This window comes from Ciconia boyciana, chromosome 15 (genome assembly GCF_034638445.1).
Source record: "Ciconia boyciana chromosome 15, ASM3463844v1, whole genome shotgun sequence".
NCBI lineage: Eukaryota > Metazoa > Chordata > Aves > Ciconiiformes > Ciconiidae > Ciconia > Ciconia boyciana.
The window spans coordinates 9,204,934-9,224,009 of NC_132948.1; the positions used below are offsets into that span (position 1 = coordinate 9,204,934).

The following is a 19,076-nucleotide window of genomic DNA, read 5'->3' on the forward strand; positions in this document are numbered from 1 at the left end:
TAGTCTGACTGCAAACAGACGCATGCAGCATAGTATGCAGGTATTGCAAGGCTGTTACGCATGACAGAATTATGCAAATACTTCTGCAAAACATGCACACCTCCACACACAGCGACAGCAATAAACAGAGATGTGCAAGAACTGTGCCCAGGGAACAAGGAATGGAGATCTAGGACTTTTAAAAAAAAAACACCTATTTCTTCTACAAAAGAGAGAGTACCACTTAGCAATTATAACTGTACATGTAAGTACTTGCTGAACTGCAGGGGGAAAAGGATCAAGCAATCATGCCCAAACAGAAGGTCATTCCAAAGCTGAATACAAATCTCAGAAGTCTTCCTTCATAATGAGATAAATCACATTGCCAAACTTACTCCAACTAGAGTGGAGTATTTGAAATTTAAATGCAGCTTGAGACTGTTTAAATTCTGGTATCTATATTCAGCAATTTGGGTTTTTTTCTCTGTTCAGTGTTAAGCATGCAACCAAGTGTCTTCACAGTCAAAAGAGGTTCTTATTTTTCCACTCAGATAATAAAAAGGAAATGGAAGTTATATGCAGCATCATGTGCTTTCTTTGTCATCCTCTGACTTTCAAGAAATGGTATTATGTATGGTCTCACTTCCTTTGATCTGGAAAAACTGCTGGATAGAACTTCACTTACTTGGCCTCAGAACAGGAAGAGAACAGTGCTGATCCAACCAGGCCATTGCAGTTTGATTCAGATCCTTAAAGCTTGTTGTGGAAACCATCCCATTGAAGGACTCAAACAATGGCTTAATAATAATGCTGAACTGCAAATCATCAAATGTTAAGGGAGACAACAAAGGAGGCGTTCAAAACATTCTATGGGAAAGGCTACTACAGCTCAGTCTGCAGAAAAAACAATGGACCTCTAAATGGACTTCAACTACTAGAGGGATTGCAATATTTCAAAAAATATTTTTTGAAATCTGTAACACTAAGACAAAGGAAAAAATTGAACCTCAGTTCCTAGTGATACTCATTTTTCACAAAATTCACATACAACTCACTTGATCTCCTACAAACCAACTGCACGCTGTGGCACTGTTGCAAGCGCATGAGTATCTAAGACTTCTACATACATGTAATTCATTCAATTTCTTCGTTGCCACCTTTTTCATATAACACTGATGCTTTCCTAGCAAAAGAATACAGAAGCTTTAGTGTAACCACACCACTTACCATAGCACACCACACCACAGATGCATCCAGGGTGGGGTGCCTGGATGAGTCTTGCCTGGCAATAGTGAGTCCAGCACAGGCCAACAGTGCAAGTATTCAGTCAATTTCTCAGGCAGGTTTTTCAGCAAACACTCAAGTTCTCTGCTACTGCAGCTAAACAAAGACCTCGAAGTACACAAGCATATTCTCTGAGATGATCAATGGTGTGGCAAGGATTCCCACACCAAGGACCAGACTTGCTGATCTGCATCTATGTGGACCAGAACAGTAGCAAGCTGAGGACTGTCAGGGTTTTCTTTTGGCTATCGTCACAGCTTGGAAGGATGGGCCTGGAGTTCACAATAACCTTCCTGGCAGAAAGGGAGCAGACAGAATTCTTAGCCTGTAGTGTATTAAAACGTACAGAGCACCACCACACGCCTCAGTTGGAGCCAGCTCCCAGGCTTTCAGATGAGCTTTCCTGGAACGGTCACCATATTTAAACTCAAATGAGCTTGTTATAACATCACCATGATAATTCACCAAGTAAGTGTACCTGTAAGCTGGAACCTGTTTCAGAAGCTGGTTGGATGATAAAATTCATCTGAAGGCTCAGAATCTGTAGTTTTACCATGTTACTCCAGATGGGATTTTCTGCTACAGTCAGCAGCATGTGAGAATGTGGCCCAAACCAATCTCAGCATTGTCATGCACCCCCATCTTTCTCACTGTGGCTGACAATCAAGATAGGTCTAACAATTGCCTAGAATACTTGAGGGGATTTGCATGCCCTTATAGACTTTTACAGAGTGACTGGAAGAACAACATGGGTATTATTCTATCGATATTCTAATATTCAAGAGTATTCTATTCTTGGGTTATCTCTAGTAGCCCAAGACCAGATTACTCATTTCCCTCCTATATGCAACAGAAACTATGGTATTTTCATATTTGTAATGAAACTGCCCTTCTCTCTCTTACAGTCATTTCATGAGGAGGAGATTTTTTATTATTAGCGCTCACCCCTGGACCTTGTCAGCTTTTACTGCAAGACATTCTGAAATATGTCAGCATGCGTTAAGGATTCAATCCAGCTCTTAGAACAACTGTTCCATCACAGTTACATCCTGACTTGTAAAGGGAAGTTTGGGAACATTACTTTGCCTATCAACCTTCTCTTTCACCAACTACAAAAGCCTCTTTCCCCAAATACTATAAAACTCAGCTAGCCAGAATTGCATCTTCATCCCTGATAACCTCTGCCACTTTCTAGAAGCATCTCACTTCCAAATTCTGGAGCTATTTAACATCTCGGAGCAGCATAAAATAAACACGCTATCCAATCAGCAAACATGTGCGGGATTGTCTTTTAATATAACAATGAAAATGGTTATTCAAAGACCTCTATTTTCATAATTCACTTGAAATTGTTCCAGAGTTAACAGCACTGTACAATCCAGAGGCTCCACAGTTGCACCAGCTCTAAGTTATCAGAGAGTATGTGAGATCCTGCTAAGAATTGTTTCCTAAAAGGATGCTAAAAGGAAGAGTGTTTTTCTAGGGCCAACATAAACCAGGAAACACCAAAGAAAGCATTTTCACATATCAAAGTACTAAAAATGCTGTACTTCATGCATGCGCATATATACTCATATTATCCAGGTAGTTAGAGGGAAACAACCAGCACAGAACACAGACATACAAAATACAAAGTGCAAATAAATAGCTATATGAACATATGAAGTTTAACGGGAAAAGGGAAGGTTAACACTACTGCTCATCGCTAATTACCAATATCCCTGAATTGATTCAAGCTAATAATGTTTAATCCAAACTAGTTAAGTCTATAGGGCACAGCAAATGCAGCTAACTTGGTTTCATTCAGCTTGCGTCTTTATCTCCTGCATTACCATTCGCTTACAAGCACAGCTGCTAGCACTGGAGAAGGAAAGAGAAACTAAGGTGATTCACTGTTGTAACAAAAGACAAATGGAAAACTAAAAGAAGAAAAATGAAAAAAAGAGAAAATAAACGTGCAAGGTTTTTAAAACTGCCATTGCAACAGCTTCAGTAATTGTTTGTAATAATTTTTCCCCAAAAATCTGTTATTCTCTGTTCAGTTTTTCCAAAACACTACAAGAGCTAGTTACAGAAACAATCCATTAAACATTTCTTGCAGTATAATAACCCACCAAGAAAACCTTGCTTTTGTATTGCATTTTACCTTCAAGTTACCTTCCATAATTTAAGGTGAACAAGTTCTGCCTCATGACAGCCTATAAGGCAAGGATTCACATCCACATACAAATGTGAATGAAAACTGAGGACATATGTTATTTAAATAACTTGACTTAAAGTCACAGCATCAGAATCCAGAGTTCTTGGCTCTAAATACATTAATACCAAACCTCAAGTTCAGCAGGTTAATATAAAAGGATACAATCCAAAACTTCCAGTTCTGCAGGGTCCTGCTTCTCACATACTCATCAAACATCCTCCTCATGTGGTCAACTCTTTGCCGTGTTAGGGGAACCCCAGTAGCAGGGAGCTGCTGTTGGCAAGAACTGAAAAGAAGATGTTCTGAGGTCAGAATCCCCACCAGAAAGGACACACTTCCAGACTAAATTATAGCAAGAGAAAGGTGTGTATACCCAATATCCCTGACCAAGGTGGCTTCCCAGTGCATGATACCCCCAGCATGTAATTGTTATAGCCAGGAATACATACTGTTTTCCCATCAATTTTGTCTATATTCACACAGCAAAGCGATTTCTCAAGCTGCTACACACTTTTTATTACAAGCAACAAAACTGAAAACAAAGTATAACATAGAAAAAAGTAGGTTTTGGCATCCGATTAGAAAAAGGCACATTAGGAGTCAAGGAAAAATTTACAGTTACTCCTGAGCAATGTTACAGAAGAAAATGTTACAGAGATTCTTAAGAAACAGGTCAATTTAAAATAAAACCAAACAGATGTCATCATACTTTTAAAGAAAAAGATTTTGATTTGCTGATTAAGTCTAACATAATGCCTAAGCCTAACACTTCTGTAGAACAAAGAAAAAACACGGGGGTTCTCAACATGCTTTGCAATAGTACATAACTATCATAAACCCAGAGAGGAAACTGAGGCACCAGGAAGGTGAAGTGACTTATCAGAGCTATGTTCAGCCAGTGGCAAGCTCCTTGATTCCAAGTCCTGTGTCTTATGTACTCAACCATATTCTCCTATAAAAATTGACTGCATTAGGAATGAAAACTGAGGCAAAGCCATCATGAAGAGTAAGAGTGTTTTATCACCCAGTGAGCGTAGCTTTAAAGAAACATCGTCACTGGCTTCTTCTCAGAATTATTCTAACTGACCTAATGCATCTTTTCTGATGCTGCCACTGTTGTGCATTCATGCTCAGAGATTGCTGAAAATCCACACAGTTTGCTACCAATGCCCATCCCACAGCAACTATGCTTTTTGTTTGGAAGTTGGTAGCAACTCTACTTCTGTTCAATACCCATCTGTTGTTTGGCATGACATCCGAGGCAAACATTCCCTGTTGTTAGCCAAAGCAACATTCAAGCTGCTCTGCTTCATTACAGAAAGCTCCCCAAATCTCACATTATGGTAGCGTTTAGTTCCTCGATTTCTTCCCGAAGGCGCCTGGTTTCCTCTTGCATCTGTGTTCTTTCCTGCTGTAGTTTAGCGATATATTCTACTGTTTTCTGGAGCGTGATTGCATGGCTGATCTAGACCAAACACAAACATAGAGCTCACTTTCTGGAACAAAGCTAGACAGATGAAGAGTTTGCCCCTAACCTTCTGTAACACCTATAAAAGCACTTCAGCACCTTTAAGTTTCCTTCACTGTGTGCAAAAGCACACAGATAGGCAGAGTGAAACACTGAAGATAATACTAAACTCTTCATTTCTCTGACTCCTGTTTGCACACTAGTACAGAAAAATGTGGTTGCAGTGGTTGTTTTCCTCCACAAATTACATTTTTGCTACTTTGCTGAAAGAAGTATTTTAATAATTTAAAATGTTTTATTTCATTACCTATCCTCTTAAAAATATTTACAATTCTTACTTAAGTACTGAAGGATGTGCTACATCTGCTGATAGATTTATAGTGCTATTAGAAGCATTGTTTGAAGTTAACAATATAGATTATTTAGTTTGGGACAGCTGAAGTTATTAAACAGAAGGTAACATGGTCTAGCTATCACCAATGGAGACAGAAACAATGTCACAGATCTTTTTAAAAATACTCTTCAGTTTTCAGGAACGAATTAAAGATCTGTACTTGAGAAATAAAATAATCAGACATTTTACTAAAGCTGAATTTTCAAAACTGATTACCTTTCAAATAGGCTATTCAAATCAGGAAGTGAAATTCTATCAACTTATGGCCTAAATGTATAAAACTATAAAAATTACGTAAACAAATCTACATGCTGCACAATAAACTTTCATATTTTCCATGTTTCAAAAGGTATGGGTATTTAAAGGACATTTAGAATTCTGTTGTGCAGACAAGTCTGTGTTTCCATTATTTTGATTTCAACTTAGTGAACTAAGTTAACTAGTGTAGCCAGAATATGTTCTTTATTTGGACAAAGTCATTTGACAATGAGAAGTCAGTTGGGAATTTTTTTCTCTGTAAACCTATGCACAAAAAACAGGTGACGGGGAAAAAAAAGCCCCAAGAATATTTGCAACGCTGTGGGCACAGGGACAAATTCTCAAAGGCAGCTGGGTGACACTAGATGTAAAGAGTCCTAGAGGGATTTTCAAAATCATCTGAACTGGCCAGGCTCCTGACTCCTCCTGGGAGGTAGAGATCTCATCGGTGTAGGAAGGTTTAGAAATTTCACTAGACTTTTTTGTTCTTCCTTTGTCTCACTGACATGTTTCAACAGTATTTGCAGGCACACAAGGTTGCTCTGCCATGCTCTCAGCTGACCAAATGCAGCACAGCTGTGGTTAGCATGGCATGAAGCCTAAGCTAACAAGCTGTGCTCATAGGTGGGTATATTAGCTCAGGCCAAATGTCAAAGTATATTAAGGCAGGCCCAGCATCGTATTAACAGCATCTACCTGGCTTCTGGCTGGCTCATGGTTCAGGCAGAATAAGCTTATAATACTGGCTGGACCATAGCTTTTTCAAGTCCAGCTATGGGGACCAGAACCCATCCAGAATGGGTATAAAAAGCCAGTTATGTCAGAAGAAAGGTGACATAACAGCAAATGCAAAGTCATCTTATGCTGCAAACATGACAAAAATCTTCATTACTGGGGTCCCAAGAGCAAGGATTGCAAAAATTAGTTTTTCTTGTTTCCCTGTTGGCTTTAAAGCTGCAGCATCTCATCAGACAAGACTTGTTCAACGTTTGAAGCTGCATCAGAAGAACAGTGTCTAAAAGGTGAAGCACTTTCACACATTCTTTTGACTATAAGCCATGGAGTTATCACCCTTCCCTTTCCAAGTCCCTCAGTTCAAGTATCTTCACTGACTGACTGGCACTCTCAGTCAACAGTGAAGAGATTAAATTTATTAACAAGTCTTTTTAGAATGGCTTGCTCTTATGTTCCATATTAAACTGTTAGTGCCGCTAAGTTACTTACCGACTTGGAGTTGGCTGAAACCAAGCTGTTCAGAGTACTGAAACCAATCTTGATATTAAACCTTCGTTTTTGTTCTGAAATATGCTTCATTCTTCGATTCTGCATAAATAAAATGAGCTCAGTCTATGCTGCTCTCCTTTACCGTTCTACTGCTATGACTATTTCAGCTATTCAAATTCACAGTGCCATTTTTGTTGAATTGTGGCACTCATAGTCTTCCCAAAGCCACATGACTATAAATCTGCAAACAATTATTTCAGTTATTAAAAAGAAGTATACAGCATATTAAATTCAATTCCAAACCTGGTAAGGTTTTCTTCCTAAAGTAAAAATTCCTATTTAAGACTGTTACACAATTTCCTTTTCTGAAATCAAATTCCAGTTTTTGAAGCACATAATTAGTTAGGCTCTTGTTGAAGCCTTTAAGTTTAAACAGTCCATATAATTTATTCCTAATATATACACAATGCTTACTGATGTAAACAGGCAGTCTGACAAAAATAAAAAAGAAAAAGAAAAAAGAATCCACAACTCTCGCCTATCCTGAAGATAAAGGCTTTGTCAGGAATTAACATTTTCATTTGTTGCATTAAAAACTTAGAAATTGTTTCCACCAAGATTGTTGGAAGACAATAAGGAGTTTGCACTTTGAGAATGCATTCTCAGCAGAGATAGGCTTTGCAGCAGTAGCTCACCATCACCCCATTTTATAATGGAGGAAAGCAACATAATAAAGCAGTGAAGTGTCTGCCCAAAAACACAGAAAATGCAGGTTCAAGAGCAGAACTGAGATTTCCAGCGCCCTCTATGCTTTGCCAAACTGAAAAAACAATGTTAACCAGCAATACAGTTCAGTCTAACTAACAATGCAGAGGAGCAAAAGAACATACATCTAGAGACTGGCAAACATCACTTTCTTGTCTTACAGAAGTTACTGACAGCACACACCCAAAGCAGTTCCTGTCAAAGCAGGTGAGTTAAATGGCTATAAAGCCTATCTCGTTGCAGCGCTCTTACTTTTAAGAACACTCCTCCATCTAGTGGCCACTTTCCCACCATCGGCCAGTCCTAATAACTTGTTCCTTTGTTAACTTGTCTCTAGCAGCAAGAACAGGCTGCAACTACTGATTGCGAGCATTTATGCCAAGCAAAGAACTGCAAACTTTTACGAGTAACTTGCAGCATGCTCAGCAAGTGGCAGTTCTGATTCTCCTCTGCAACAGAGCTAGAATTGAGTGCAATCACAGGCTGCAAGTGTTTAAACTTACCTTTCTGCCCTGGGAGTAATTAAGCTGACATCAACTCACAAGGTATACAAAGACAGAGAAGCCAAAAAGAGGCTGGCACTTGCAAAATGGTTAAGTAACACTCCCTTTCACAACAGAATGAATGAGAGGGTTAGAGTTGATTTTCCTGCATTGGCTGTTTTTTGTGGACAAGCTTCTCATACCATCACAGAAAGTGTTCTGACAAGGTCAGCTTGTGTATGAGGTACAGCCAGTTTTCAGATACTATCTCTAGACCGCCGAGTTCTTACCCCAATAATTCTCGAAGTGTTTTACAGCTGTAACTTGTAGAGTCTGTGGAGCTGCTTCTCTGTGGAGCAGCATAGCATCACTGGAGACATGTAAGTAACTCAGCAGGTCAAGAACTCCCCCTCCAGCGATGGCCAGAGCCCTGCAGACTGAAGAGCCCCAACAGAACAATGGCAAAAAGCCATGGTTTAGAAAACTAAGCCTGAAACCTTTGACCAAGTAAACTGACACCTGTCATAACACTCCTGTGAGCCACAGCAGGAACTGCTGCCACGACCATAAGGACCTGCAGAGGTACAGTTAAGCCTGGCCCCTCTGGTGACACATCCCTGAGGAGCAGAGTAGATTACTGAAGTCTGACATTTTAAATTGAACAGAGCAGCACACATGCAGCGCAAGCTAAGCCTATGGCACAAATACTCCACTGTTCCTTACTTACTCTTTAGTCCATGCTCAGGCATCAGGGCAGAAAAGTAGCTACAAAGGCAAAGAAGAAAAGCACCTCAAAGGAAAGGACACACACCTTAAATGCAGCCATATTAGGGTCAGTGGCAGGTTTTCCTGAGCAGCTGTTCTGGGGAGACTGTGGACTGGGGCTTTGCTCAGAGGTGCAGGGGGAAGCTTGGCCTGAATTCTGACAGTCTCGGCCTTCATAAAGGAAGAAAGACAAGTCACATTAACAAACAAATTTCTGTAGCAAATGTAACTGCCGAGAAGTTTCTATTCAGAATTGAACTGAAACGCAGTCGGCAACCAAATTATACTCATTGATGCAGCAGCCACATGCTAGAAAATGTCAAGATTGCTAGGAAAGCTTAGTATTTCATGGCACAAGGCTAATACATCCCGAACAGCAATATGTAATACTCCTCTCTCACACACACACTTCAGCAAAGGCATGTTGAATGAGTAGGCTGCAATCCCATCGTCCTGCTAGACTCCCCCATTTGAGGCTCTAATGGCCTGGGACATGATGGTAACGCTTACAAGCCATTTACCAGCAAAACCAGCATATGTCTCTAAAACCAGCCCAGACACCGCTCTATCAACATGCATGCAAAAGGAGTCTTTGCACTTACCTGCTGTTAACAAGGAATGTGTCTGAGATCCTCCAATCAAAATTATAGTTATATACTGAACAACAAACCTATTCAGCACTTTCTACACAGATGCCTTTCAAACAGGTTTAATTCCTTGGTGACTAGGAGGACAGTACATCCTTTTAGAAAGGAGCCACTTACAGGAAGCACAAAATCGCTGTTTGTGGGAACACGGCACAGTAGTTTAAGACAAAAATTACAAACAACTGAATGCAACCGAAGCTGCAGGGTAGAAGGGCCTAAAAAGCTTTTCCTTCAAAAATTATCCAGGGATCCTCAAGGCCCATTTACAGCCTGCCTAACCAATGGAAACACACTTACATGCGTAGGGGAGAGAGAATGCTTACAGCTTTCTAACTTACTAGGTGTAGGCGAGGGAACTTGTGAACTGCTACTGTGGGAAGGGATTTGCTCTCCTTTCACCAACACATCCTGGACTACACTAGGAGAGAAGAGATGTGAGACTGTGGACTGGGTTTGTTGACTACTTGGTGCTCGCTGTGCTGGACCAACCAGAATGTTACTACGGAACTCCGTCACCCCGGGAGCCTGGGAACAGCACAGAAATAGCACAGAGAAAAACAGAGAGAAAGAAAAAGAGAGCAGGAAAGGGGGGGTGGGGGCAGAGGGAGAGAAGGGATGAGAGAAAGGATAAAGGGGGGGAGAGAGAGAAAGAAAAAGAGAGAGAGAGATTTGTTACCTTGCCTTTCACTAAAAGTAGCAAATTAATACATGATTAACAATCTGATGACATGAAACAAGGGCTAGTATATAAGGAATTGGCAGGCACTGAAGTCAGACTTCTGGCAGGAGACCAGCATCCTTTCATAACTTAAAGCAGTATTACAACACATCAACAGCATAATATACTAAAAACTATTTCCATCTTCCTGCATCCAACATATTAGGAAACCCACTCATATACTCAAGGCATACTTTCCAATATGTAAATGGAAAGGTGAGCATCCCGGATTCCTTCTAGCTTCTGCATGATTAATAAAAAGCACAAACCATCCCCATTCATAGTACTGTGTATACATGCCTCTGTGTAATCTTACTGTTGTGTGAGACAGAGTCTGTGAAGACTAGATAGTGCTTCCAGGCCCATGAAGTAGCTAAATTAAAAATAAGCAAACATAATGCTGAATGCACAAACGCATATGCTGGGTAACAGGTGAGATTTAGTGGACTAGTTACCCTCCTGAGCACATTATGGCTCTAACTACTTGCAAATAACAGGCCTAAAAAACAAAAAATATTTTTTTTCTTCTCCTTACTCTGACAATTCCAGCTGGTGCAATTGCAACATTAGACTGAGACGTGGCTGGCGTCAAAATCCCCTCTCTTTTTAAAGGTGCTGGAGTTACAATCACAGCTCTGGACTGTCCTTGAAAGGCAGCTGAAGAACACAAGTTAGAATAGTTAATGAGACAAAAAAAAAAAGCTGGAGATTATTTTCTATGAAATAACTTGTCATTGAACAGGGGGATGGATTAATGGGCACCTATCTGGTACTATTTCATTGCAATACAAAGTGCCACCAGTTTTCTGATAATCTCAATCCCATGAATCCAGTACAAAGGACTCTAACACACCAGTTATTTCCGAGGCTTTTAACATCACTGTCACTGTTTCAAGGTGAATTTACACAGGTACCCAGTAAATCAGGGAGGTGCAAAGTGTCTTCATTCTATCAGAGCCGGGTTTCACAGAAGGAGGATCATCTTCACCTCTCCTCTCACATCCATACTTCTTGGATCTCAGGCTTGCTCTGCTGACCCAGAAAGGGTCAATGACAGAAACCAACTGAAGGATGCATATTCAATACTTCATGCTTCCTTGTATATATATTAAATTGTTTTCCTCACCACCTCACTCTACTAGCTTCTTTCACTATCTGGTTTTACAGCTGCTTTACATGACACACAAGCACAAGACAACCAAATGTGATTGGGAATCAGCACCAAAATTCCAGAAAATAGGCTAAAGAATCAGGAGTTCTGCAGTGTTAGACAGCTAGATATAATTGTGAATAGCAGCAATTGTCTCCACAGAAAATGTTACAAAACATTCTCAAAAAAGTCTGTACAGGAGGCTTGCCCCTGTGACAGGAATCAGGATTCTTGCTCTGAAGTTTTTTTCACCACTACAGTATTCTAGTCTAACATAAATCTGTTAAGGTCTCAATTCAACCAATGCAGATGTACAGTTATTGACATGACATTAATGCTGACATTGTTCTTGCCCAGACTTTAGAGAGAACATGACTAACCATCCTATATTGTTACTAAGAGAAGAATCATGCAAAGACACAGCTACTGTATGCTTGTTGAGAAAACTAAACCAAACTTACTCAGTTTCATTCTAGCCTGTATTGGCTTCAGCTATCCTTTGTACTAATGAAGTCACGATCTATAAGAAGTGTCAGAGTAGCTCAGTCACTGCCAACCTACCCCTCTGCAGTATAGCATCAGGATACTGAAGGTCACACACAGCACAACAGGGAGACAGTGCAGGATATCTAATGTCCTCTCCCCTACTGTGTCATCTGTGACTAACAACAACTGTGTTTTGAATCAACTTTTGAATCAAGTTTCTGTATAGCCTTTATTAGAAAGGCCTGTGGATTGCACAAACCTTGTGTCAGCCCTTGCGTGGGTATATCTGGCAGAAAGCACTGTCACTCTGATACAGGGAGTTCATTCTTTGTCTGAGCATTCCCACATATAAAGCTGGAATCACAACCCTTCCACTGTTCACCAATGTTCAGCCAGACTTACGACATCTCTATTGAGCTAAAGAGCCTACTCTTACCAGTGCATTAATGCTGCTGCACAAACTTGGTATTTCTGACTTCCACATGTGGGTAACTAACAATCAGCACGTATTTAGATGCCCCTTTAGATTTTTCATGTTTCTATCCTACACATGCATCTTTTGCAGACTTTCCTCTCAAAATCAGAACATTTATCCTGAAGTGGTGACAGCAGAGTTCTTTCCCATGTGAAGTCTTACACCTGGTGAGACAATCTGTGCAGATTTTTGAGTCCTTATATCACAGGGCAGGAAATGTTACACATCTCTTTCTAACACAAGTTATAATGCAATTTATTTTATAGTAATGAGATGACTTGTTTGTCCTGAACACAATTGACAGGCATAAATGCCTTAGTTACAAGTACTGATGTTTATTCTATTGCCAAAAATAAAGTTCCAGTCTTTACATAAAATCTTGGATTTGACCTCTGAGCTTGGTGTCCCAGTAGTTTAGGAGCACTGTGATCCCTGAACACATGCCACTGCCAGGAATGAAAAATAGCAACAACTTTAAATCTAGATGAGAAGCAAAGCCATTTGTTGTGATGGTCCAGAAGTAACTGATGAAGTATTGGGAAAGTGATGTATGGGGTGAGGAACAACCCAAGAAGCACTAAGAAAGCTAGGAGCAAAGGCTTTCTGAAAGTAAGAGTTGCCTACAATGCTTTACTAGGTGAGAAATGCATGGCTCAACTGCTGAAGGTACATGGACTCTTGCTTTATAACGTACTGTAGACAGAAACACTGCCATTAACACCCTAGTGCTATTAATCATGGGCCAACTTGTTCCCAGTGACATGCTAGAATTAGATCCTTGGGTCTGTTCTACTCCTGAACAGTGATTTTTTTTTTTTTTTTGGTGGGTAACCACAATGCCAGGCCCTGGCAGACACACGTACTCCCTAGTAAAGCCTGTTTAACAATACTCCTCCAGGCAGGGTTTTTCTTGGATTATTGTTGCACATTTCAGGTGGCTGAAGTCACTTGGCCCCCAGCCAGCACAAGTCTAAAAACAGTGTGTAATAATCCCAAGAAAAAGTGTACTGCCTGTCCTATTCTAGTCTTGAGCTTTCCTCCAAGAACCACCACAAGCAAAACTCTCTCTGCTCGCACTTGCTCTTCTTAGCCTTGTGCAGTGCCAATGGCTCCAAATCATACCCAATGCAGAGGTCCCAGCATATCGGTTAGGCACTCATACCCTGAGCTGAAAGCCACGTGCTCCTGACAGCATCTCAAGAGTCTGTAGATTGCTTGAGACAAAGACCTCCAGCTCCCCCTGCCTGTTCTTAGTTGTTCCCCACTGGAAGGGCTGATTCTCATCACCCTGGTCCTTCTAGGGAGCACTGATGGTGGAGGAGAGGCACACTCCCATGCTTCCATCTGGACCAATGCTGTGGTCCACTTCAACAGCTGCTCCCTAGCCAACACCGTACTTCGTCTCAAAGAGTTTCAGGCACACTAAGATGAACCTCAGAATACACCCAAAGTATTACCAAAGGATGTACACCAGCACCCTGGTGGTACAGAGTGTGATGATGCACAGGTAGGCATAGTGACTTGTCCAGGGCCAACCAGATGAGTCAATGACAGGGACAGATCTGCCATTCTCCAACCCACACTATCTCCCTACTGTACTGTGGTTGAATGCTCTGAGGGGCAGGGTTAATCTGAACAGCATTAAACATAAAACCCAAGATTTCTACGGGGTAGGAGCACAGAGCTCTAGTTATCCCATGTGCCGATACACAGCCCAGCACAAATTTTATGAGGAGATACGCCCTTTGGCAGGTCAGCTTTTCACACTCACAGCCAAACTGCTTCCAATCCTCACAGCAGTCCAGAGCATCCCATTGAACAGTGTACCCACACACCAGTGGATTCAGGGGTCCCTTGGACACCTTCAGGAAGCTATATGTTTACTTATTATGTAAACCAAGCAAAGCAAGAAGGTCTCTCCCTCCTGCTAGTCCTGCTCAGAAAAGAAAAACGTCACCCCACCAGTGCTTCTCACCTGGGGTGATGAAGGCATTCTTTAACAATAAGGACACTGTTTCAGGCTTCGGAGCAGGCACTATTTTTTGTGACTGTTTGGGCCTTGTCCCAGCACTGGCCAGAGGAACAGCTTTGGGGAGTGCAAATGTCAGTTGGGACTGCCGGGGCTGTCCCTGCAGGACAGTAGTCTGGAAAGCCAGGTTACAAGGCACTCCTGCACCTGGCTGCTGCGTTGCCAGGACAAGGTTCTGACTCTGGCTGAAAGTGGTGGCAGGGGCATTGTGGGTCAATGTAGCAGAAGCTGTGTGGGTGATAACTGTAGATTCACAGAGGCCAAACTTCTGGGTTTCTGGTGCAGCAAACGCAGATGGTGGAGAGCTTAAGCTAGAATTCAGAGGCACTGCAGGCAACGGGGACTGGTGCTGTTGTGTTGCAGGTTGAAGCAGTGGCAAGGGTGTCTGAAACACTGGCATAAAAGTTTGTGGCCCGCTGAGAGACGAGTCGGGAGCGAAGTCCGCTGGCTGGATGAAAGATCCCCCGCTTCTAATGCTGGAACACTGGTCAGTGCCAACATCAGGAATGACAGGAGCAGGTACTGAGGAAGCAATCAGTCCATCACTGATATTCCCTGCTGGAAGTGTGTTGGGCAATGAACCCGATGGCAGGACAGGAGACTGACAGAAAGAAAAAATATTACAGATTCAGACATGACCCCTGAAACTCTTGTCTGAACTCCTTCTGAGAAGGACATGGCTCATGTCTGAGAGTCTTCATAGCACATACGTATCTGAGATGAGGCTGTTTTAAACATTGAGAACCTCTCTTACCTGGGAAGCATGGCTGCTGCTGTCTGTTGTAGCCGAGCTGACAGCAGACACAGAAGGGAAATAATTACTGGAACGACTGGGTGTGAATAAATCTGAAATATGAAAAGTCACCTATTAGTTTTCTACTTTTCATACTCAAGGTACAGCATTGCTAGATACTAAAATTCAAACTAATATATATATTATTTAGCAAATAATGAAACCATGAGATTTTTGCTTCATACAACTGCTGCTGACTGAGCAATGAATTGTTGTCTTCCAGAGGAACTGATCTCTTCAGGGCAGTCGTCTTCAACTTTCATGCAAGCTGAGGACAATACAAAAATCAGTCCACTAAGGTTCACCTACACACAGATAGCCAAGAGCTGATTCTCAATGCAATACCACAAAATTCAGTTATCTGATGCAGACTGCATACAGGCCCAGCAAACAGATGTGACTTTTGACTTCTATGAAGATCTGTAACCATCAAAGTTGTCAGTAGTGGTTTAATGTCATATGTAATTCTTGAGAGTACCAGAAAATGTTCCAAGGCAAACAAAGCATTAAATCACTTCATCACTAAGTGTTAAATGGGAAAACCTTAGCGATTCTGTGAGTTCTCCTGTCCACATCTGATGTTCTATCTTTAATTACTCAATGAGTTAAGGTCTAAATGCTATTCTTTTGAAAGGCAAATTAACAACCAGGTTCAAACCTTGGAATAAACACTCCTAAAGTGACTCTCAAACCCAGGTAAGTAAAGGACTGAAGTCACAGTAACAAGAGAGTCTACCCACATATGCATCTGCTTGAAATAATTAACAATGAAAACATATATCAAGTGTTCTTCACTTTTCACTCAAATTTCTTGCCTTCTAAAGAGAGTAGGTATCTGCACCGTTTAATCTTCTGTTAAAAACTAGTTCATAAATCACTGCAATTTTAAAGAAATTAATTGACTATATATCCGATTCTTACCCTGAAAAGGCTCAAAAGTATCCATAAAATCAAAGTTTGGCTGGAGGGGAATAAGCCCTGGTTGAATCATGTCAGCATTTCCTAAGTGTGCTAGAAAATTCAAGAGACAGATTAGATTAGCTTCACATCACTCGCACAGTAACAGCAGTAGGAATATAGCATTTGGCTAGAACACCAACACACACTCCACAGCCAGGCTTGGCCAGGATGTTTACAGAAAAACTGCTGCTGAAATGAACTGAACATCTGCTTTTCTTCAGAACTACAGCACAGTTCTGAAATCAAAACCACTGGGGAATGAAATTTTCAACTAGTAAAATGGAAGAGCTGAAACCTGAAGGCTGTAACTAACAACTGGAGACTGCCAAGCTTGGATGTCTTCTCTTCCCAAATCTTCTGTCCTGCCCCTACTGCACAATACATAAACTTGCTGGGAAGCACAACCTGAACCACCACAGCATATAGCACGGTATTTTAAAATAAACCATCATCCATTTCATTTTGCCTCAAGTACACTTCATGTAAACCACAGTTGCTCTGGAGTTGCTCAGACAGCTCAGACATCCATGCAGCAAGGATGATGCAGCAGAGTGGACATCTGCTGTCCCAACAGTCACTGCCTTGAGTCAGAGAGCATTTGATAGAACTGTGTAGCTCTTGGGATTGTTTTTACAGGAGATGTGACTTGCACTTGTTCTAAGGGACATATCCAAAGAAAAATACATAGGCATTCCCTTGAAAATACGCACACACATATATGCTTTGAGATAAATAACAATGCCTTCACCACTGATAAAGGTAAATACTGCTCATTACAGATTTATTCAGAACAACACTAGAGGACAATGCTAGGAGCAGCGCGTAAGAAGATAAGACAGAAATTAAATTTAGATTAATAACTGGGATTCCATAACCTATAAAGCATTAGACAGCTACATTCTCTGACCTGCTGTTATCTGTATCAGCAAAGTAAGATAAATTTCTTAGGCAAGACTAGAAAAGCAGCAAAGCAACAAACCAGACTTCTCCTAGAGGTTCCCATTGTAAAATCAACATAGCTAACAGCCAACAAATACCTATGTCCCTGGAATTTGGCCAGGAAACCAGCTGATGCGAAGACAGTGTGGAGAACAGCGTGTCAGTGAACTCGGACATAAGCATATCTGCATCCAAGAGGCTGCCTTCCTCCATAGGGACAGGGGTTTCTCTGCCATACCTTCTTTTTTGCCAGAGAACCACATCATCATCCTGCCAAAGGAAAGGAAGAAAAGTCAGGCTGCCTAGACAATGCTAAAGCAGTCAGGTGCAGATACATAAAAACAGTCTTCATTTTTCACATTTTTAGAGAAAGAAACTCTCCTTTAGGAGCCATTCAAATGGACTGAAACAGAACAGTGGTACTTCTAATACTGCAATAACCTCAGCTCACTGATTTGAGCAACAACAGAAAACTTCAGTAGAATACCACAATACTCTGGGAAAGGTTTTTGCCCAAAAAACAGATGTTGACTAGAAGAACATAAGACAAAACTTTCAAAATCAATACTTTCTAGTTTTACTGATTACACGTATTTTTGCAGTTTAACAATCCCTTGATTTGAATAAAGATTTAAAAATAACATGCATGGCAAAAACTCAAAGGAAACGACTCCTATCTTGAAGTGCATCTGAATCTCTGAAATGTAGTTAAGTGTAATTGTAATCTGACTTTGCACAAGGTATGTTGATATTCTTGTGGGCACTTTTAGCCCATGAAAAATACAACATAATGTGACTTGGCTTACCCGTCCTTCACTACAGGCCAAGCTAAATTGCATTGCCTTGCATTTGCTGCAGACTAAAAGCACACACAGTCAGGTTCTTGTGGCTGAGCCAACATGCAGCTGCAACTACACCAACATACCACGATGGTGCATTGGAGCTCATGGCCAAAACAGCTGACAGTTTTGTGAAACTGGAACAGACACAGATTTATGCTTAGCTCCAAAAAGGAAAAAAAAAAACAAACCAACAGAACAGTGCTTCTGATCATCCGTTTATATGCCCAAAATAGGTTTGATGGCTTTAAGGGGCATACTAAATGGTGATACCATTGTTCCTTTAAACATTTTGCCTTTTTTAGGATCCTGGCACATTATTTGCCCATGTTGTGGGCAGCAGGAAGATCTGCAACATGTAGCACACACATCTTCACAGATCCAGTTACACAAGCAAGGCAGTAGTGCCAGCTACAATTCAGTAACAAGATGAAACAATGTGCCAGCCCTCAAAGAGATTTATCTTTCTGGGCACCCAATACTAATTCTCATTTCTTCTGTCACAGCACTTTACATTCAAGCTCTCCTCCATCCAACTGAAGCTACAAGTCTTACATTGCTCTCTAAGGCACAGAAACATTAAGGTGTCTAACCTTAATTAAGGCTTAAGCAAGATGCTTGTCTTTAGATTTTAATCAATGCAAGCTACTGCACGTTACAGCTTTGTTACTTATTGCAGCTTCTACAAGCATAAATGCTGCCACTTATCAACAGTATTACCTACCCTGACCAAACTTGAAAGATCTTCATCTTTATGTTTCTGTAACTGCAAAAGGAGAACAAAACACGTTAAAGTCAGAATAGGTCCTGCATATGCCAGTAGAAGACCTGATGTTGCAAAACTTTTAAGATCCAATCATGCACAATTAGTCTCTGCACAATAATTTTTAGTTAAGTGGGACTAATCAGATGAGTATGCCTGTACTAGCTTATAATTTGTTTTAAGTATTCCTGCATGCTAGCAAAAGTGACATCAAAACTCAAAAAGCAACAACATACTGATCAAATTCAAGTAAGCTACTTTCACTGTGTAAACCAACAGACCCTTTTCTTGAAGTATGTTCTCCACTTGTGGTATTCCCTGATGACTATTTCAATTCTTCGTTTCCAGTATTCCCCTTCTGTTGCAATGGCCTGAGAACACAAACACATACCACGAATTACATGGAATCACATAATGGCTGAATGTTCAATAAATTTCCAAGCAAATATTCAGGCAGA

At 40.9% G+C, this 19,076-nt stretch overlaps 1 protein-coding gene across 4 annotated transcripts in view; it reads right to left on the reverse strand.

Annotated features, from left to right (window-relative positions):
* Window positions 1-19,076, reverse strand: part of MLXIP (MLX interacting protein) — a 54,155-nt gene that overhangs the window by 5,542 nt on the left and 29,537 nt on the right. The window contains exons 4-17 of one of the 4 annotated variants that reach the window (XM_072880562.1): window positions 18,900-18,989; window positions 18,580-18,621; window positions 17,115-17,286; window positions 16,039-16,128; window positions 15,079-15,170; window positions 14,271-14,925; window positions 10,720-10,841; window positions 9,805-9,991; window positions 8,866-8,990; window positions 6,808-6,906; window positions 4,801-4,928; window positions 3,626-3,749; window positions 3,410-3,505; window positions 823-1,556 (exon numbers count right to left, since the gene is read on the reverse strand). In XM_072880562.1, coding sequence (XP_072736663.1) covers window positions 3,452-3,505; window positions 3,626-3,749; window positions 4,801-4,928; window positions 6,808-6,906; window positions 8,866-8,990; window positions 9,805-9,991; window positions 10,720-10,841; window positions 14,271-14,925; window positions 15,079-15,170; window positions 16,039-16,128; window positions 17,115-17,286; window positions 18,580-18,621; window positions 18,900-18,989 — 1,980 coding nt within the window. In that variant the 3' untranslated portion in view covers window positions 823-1,556; window positions 3,410-3,451. Of the gene's footprint in view, window positions 1-664; window positions 795-822; window positions 3,506-3,625; window positions 3,750-4,800; window positions 4,929-6,807; window positions 6,907-8,865; window positions 8,991-9,804; window positions 9,992-10,719; window positions 10,842-14,270; window positions 14,926-15,078; window positions 15,171-16,038; window positions 16,129-17,114; window positions 17,287-18,579; window positions 18,622-18,899; window positions 18,990-19,076 lie in introns of those variants that run through there. The other 3 variants (XM_072880560.1, XM_072880561.1, XM_072880563.1) reach the window with 3 other exon arrangements.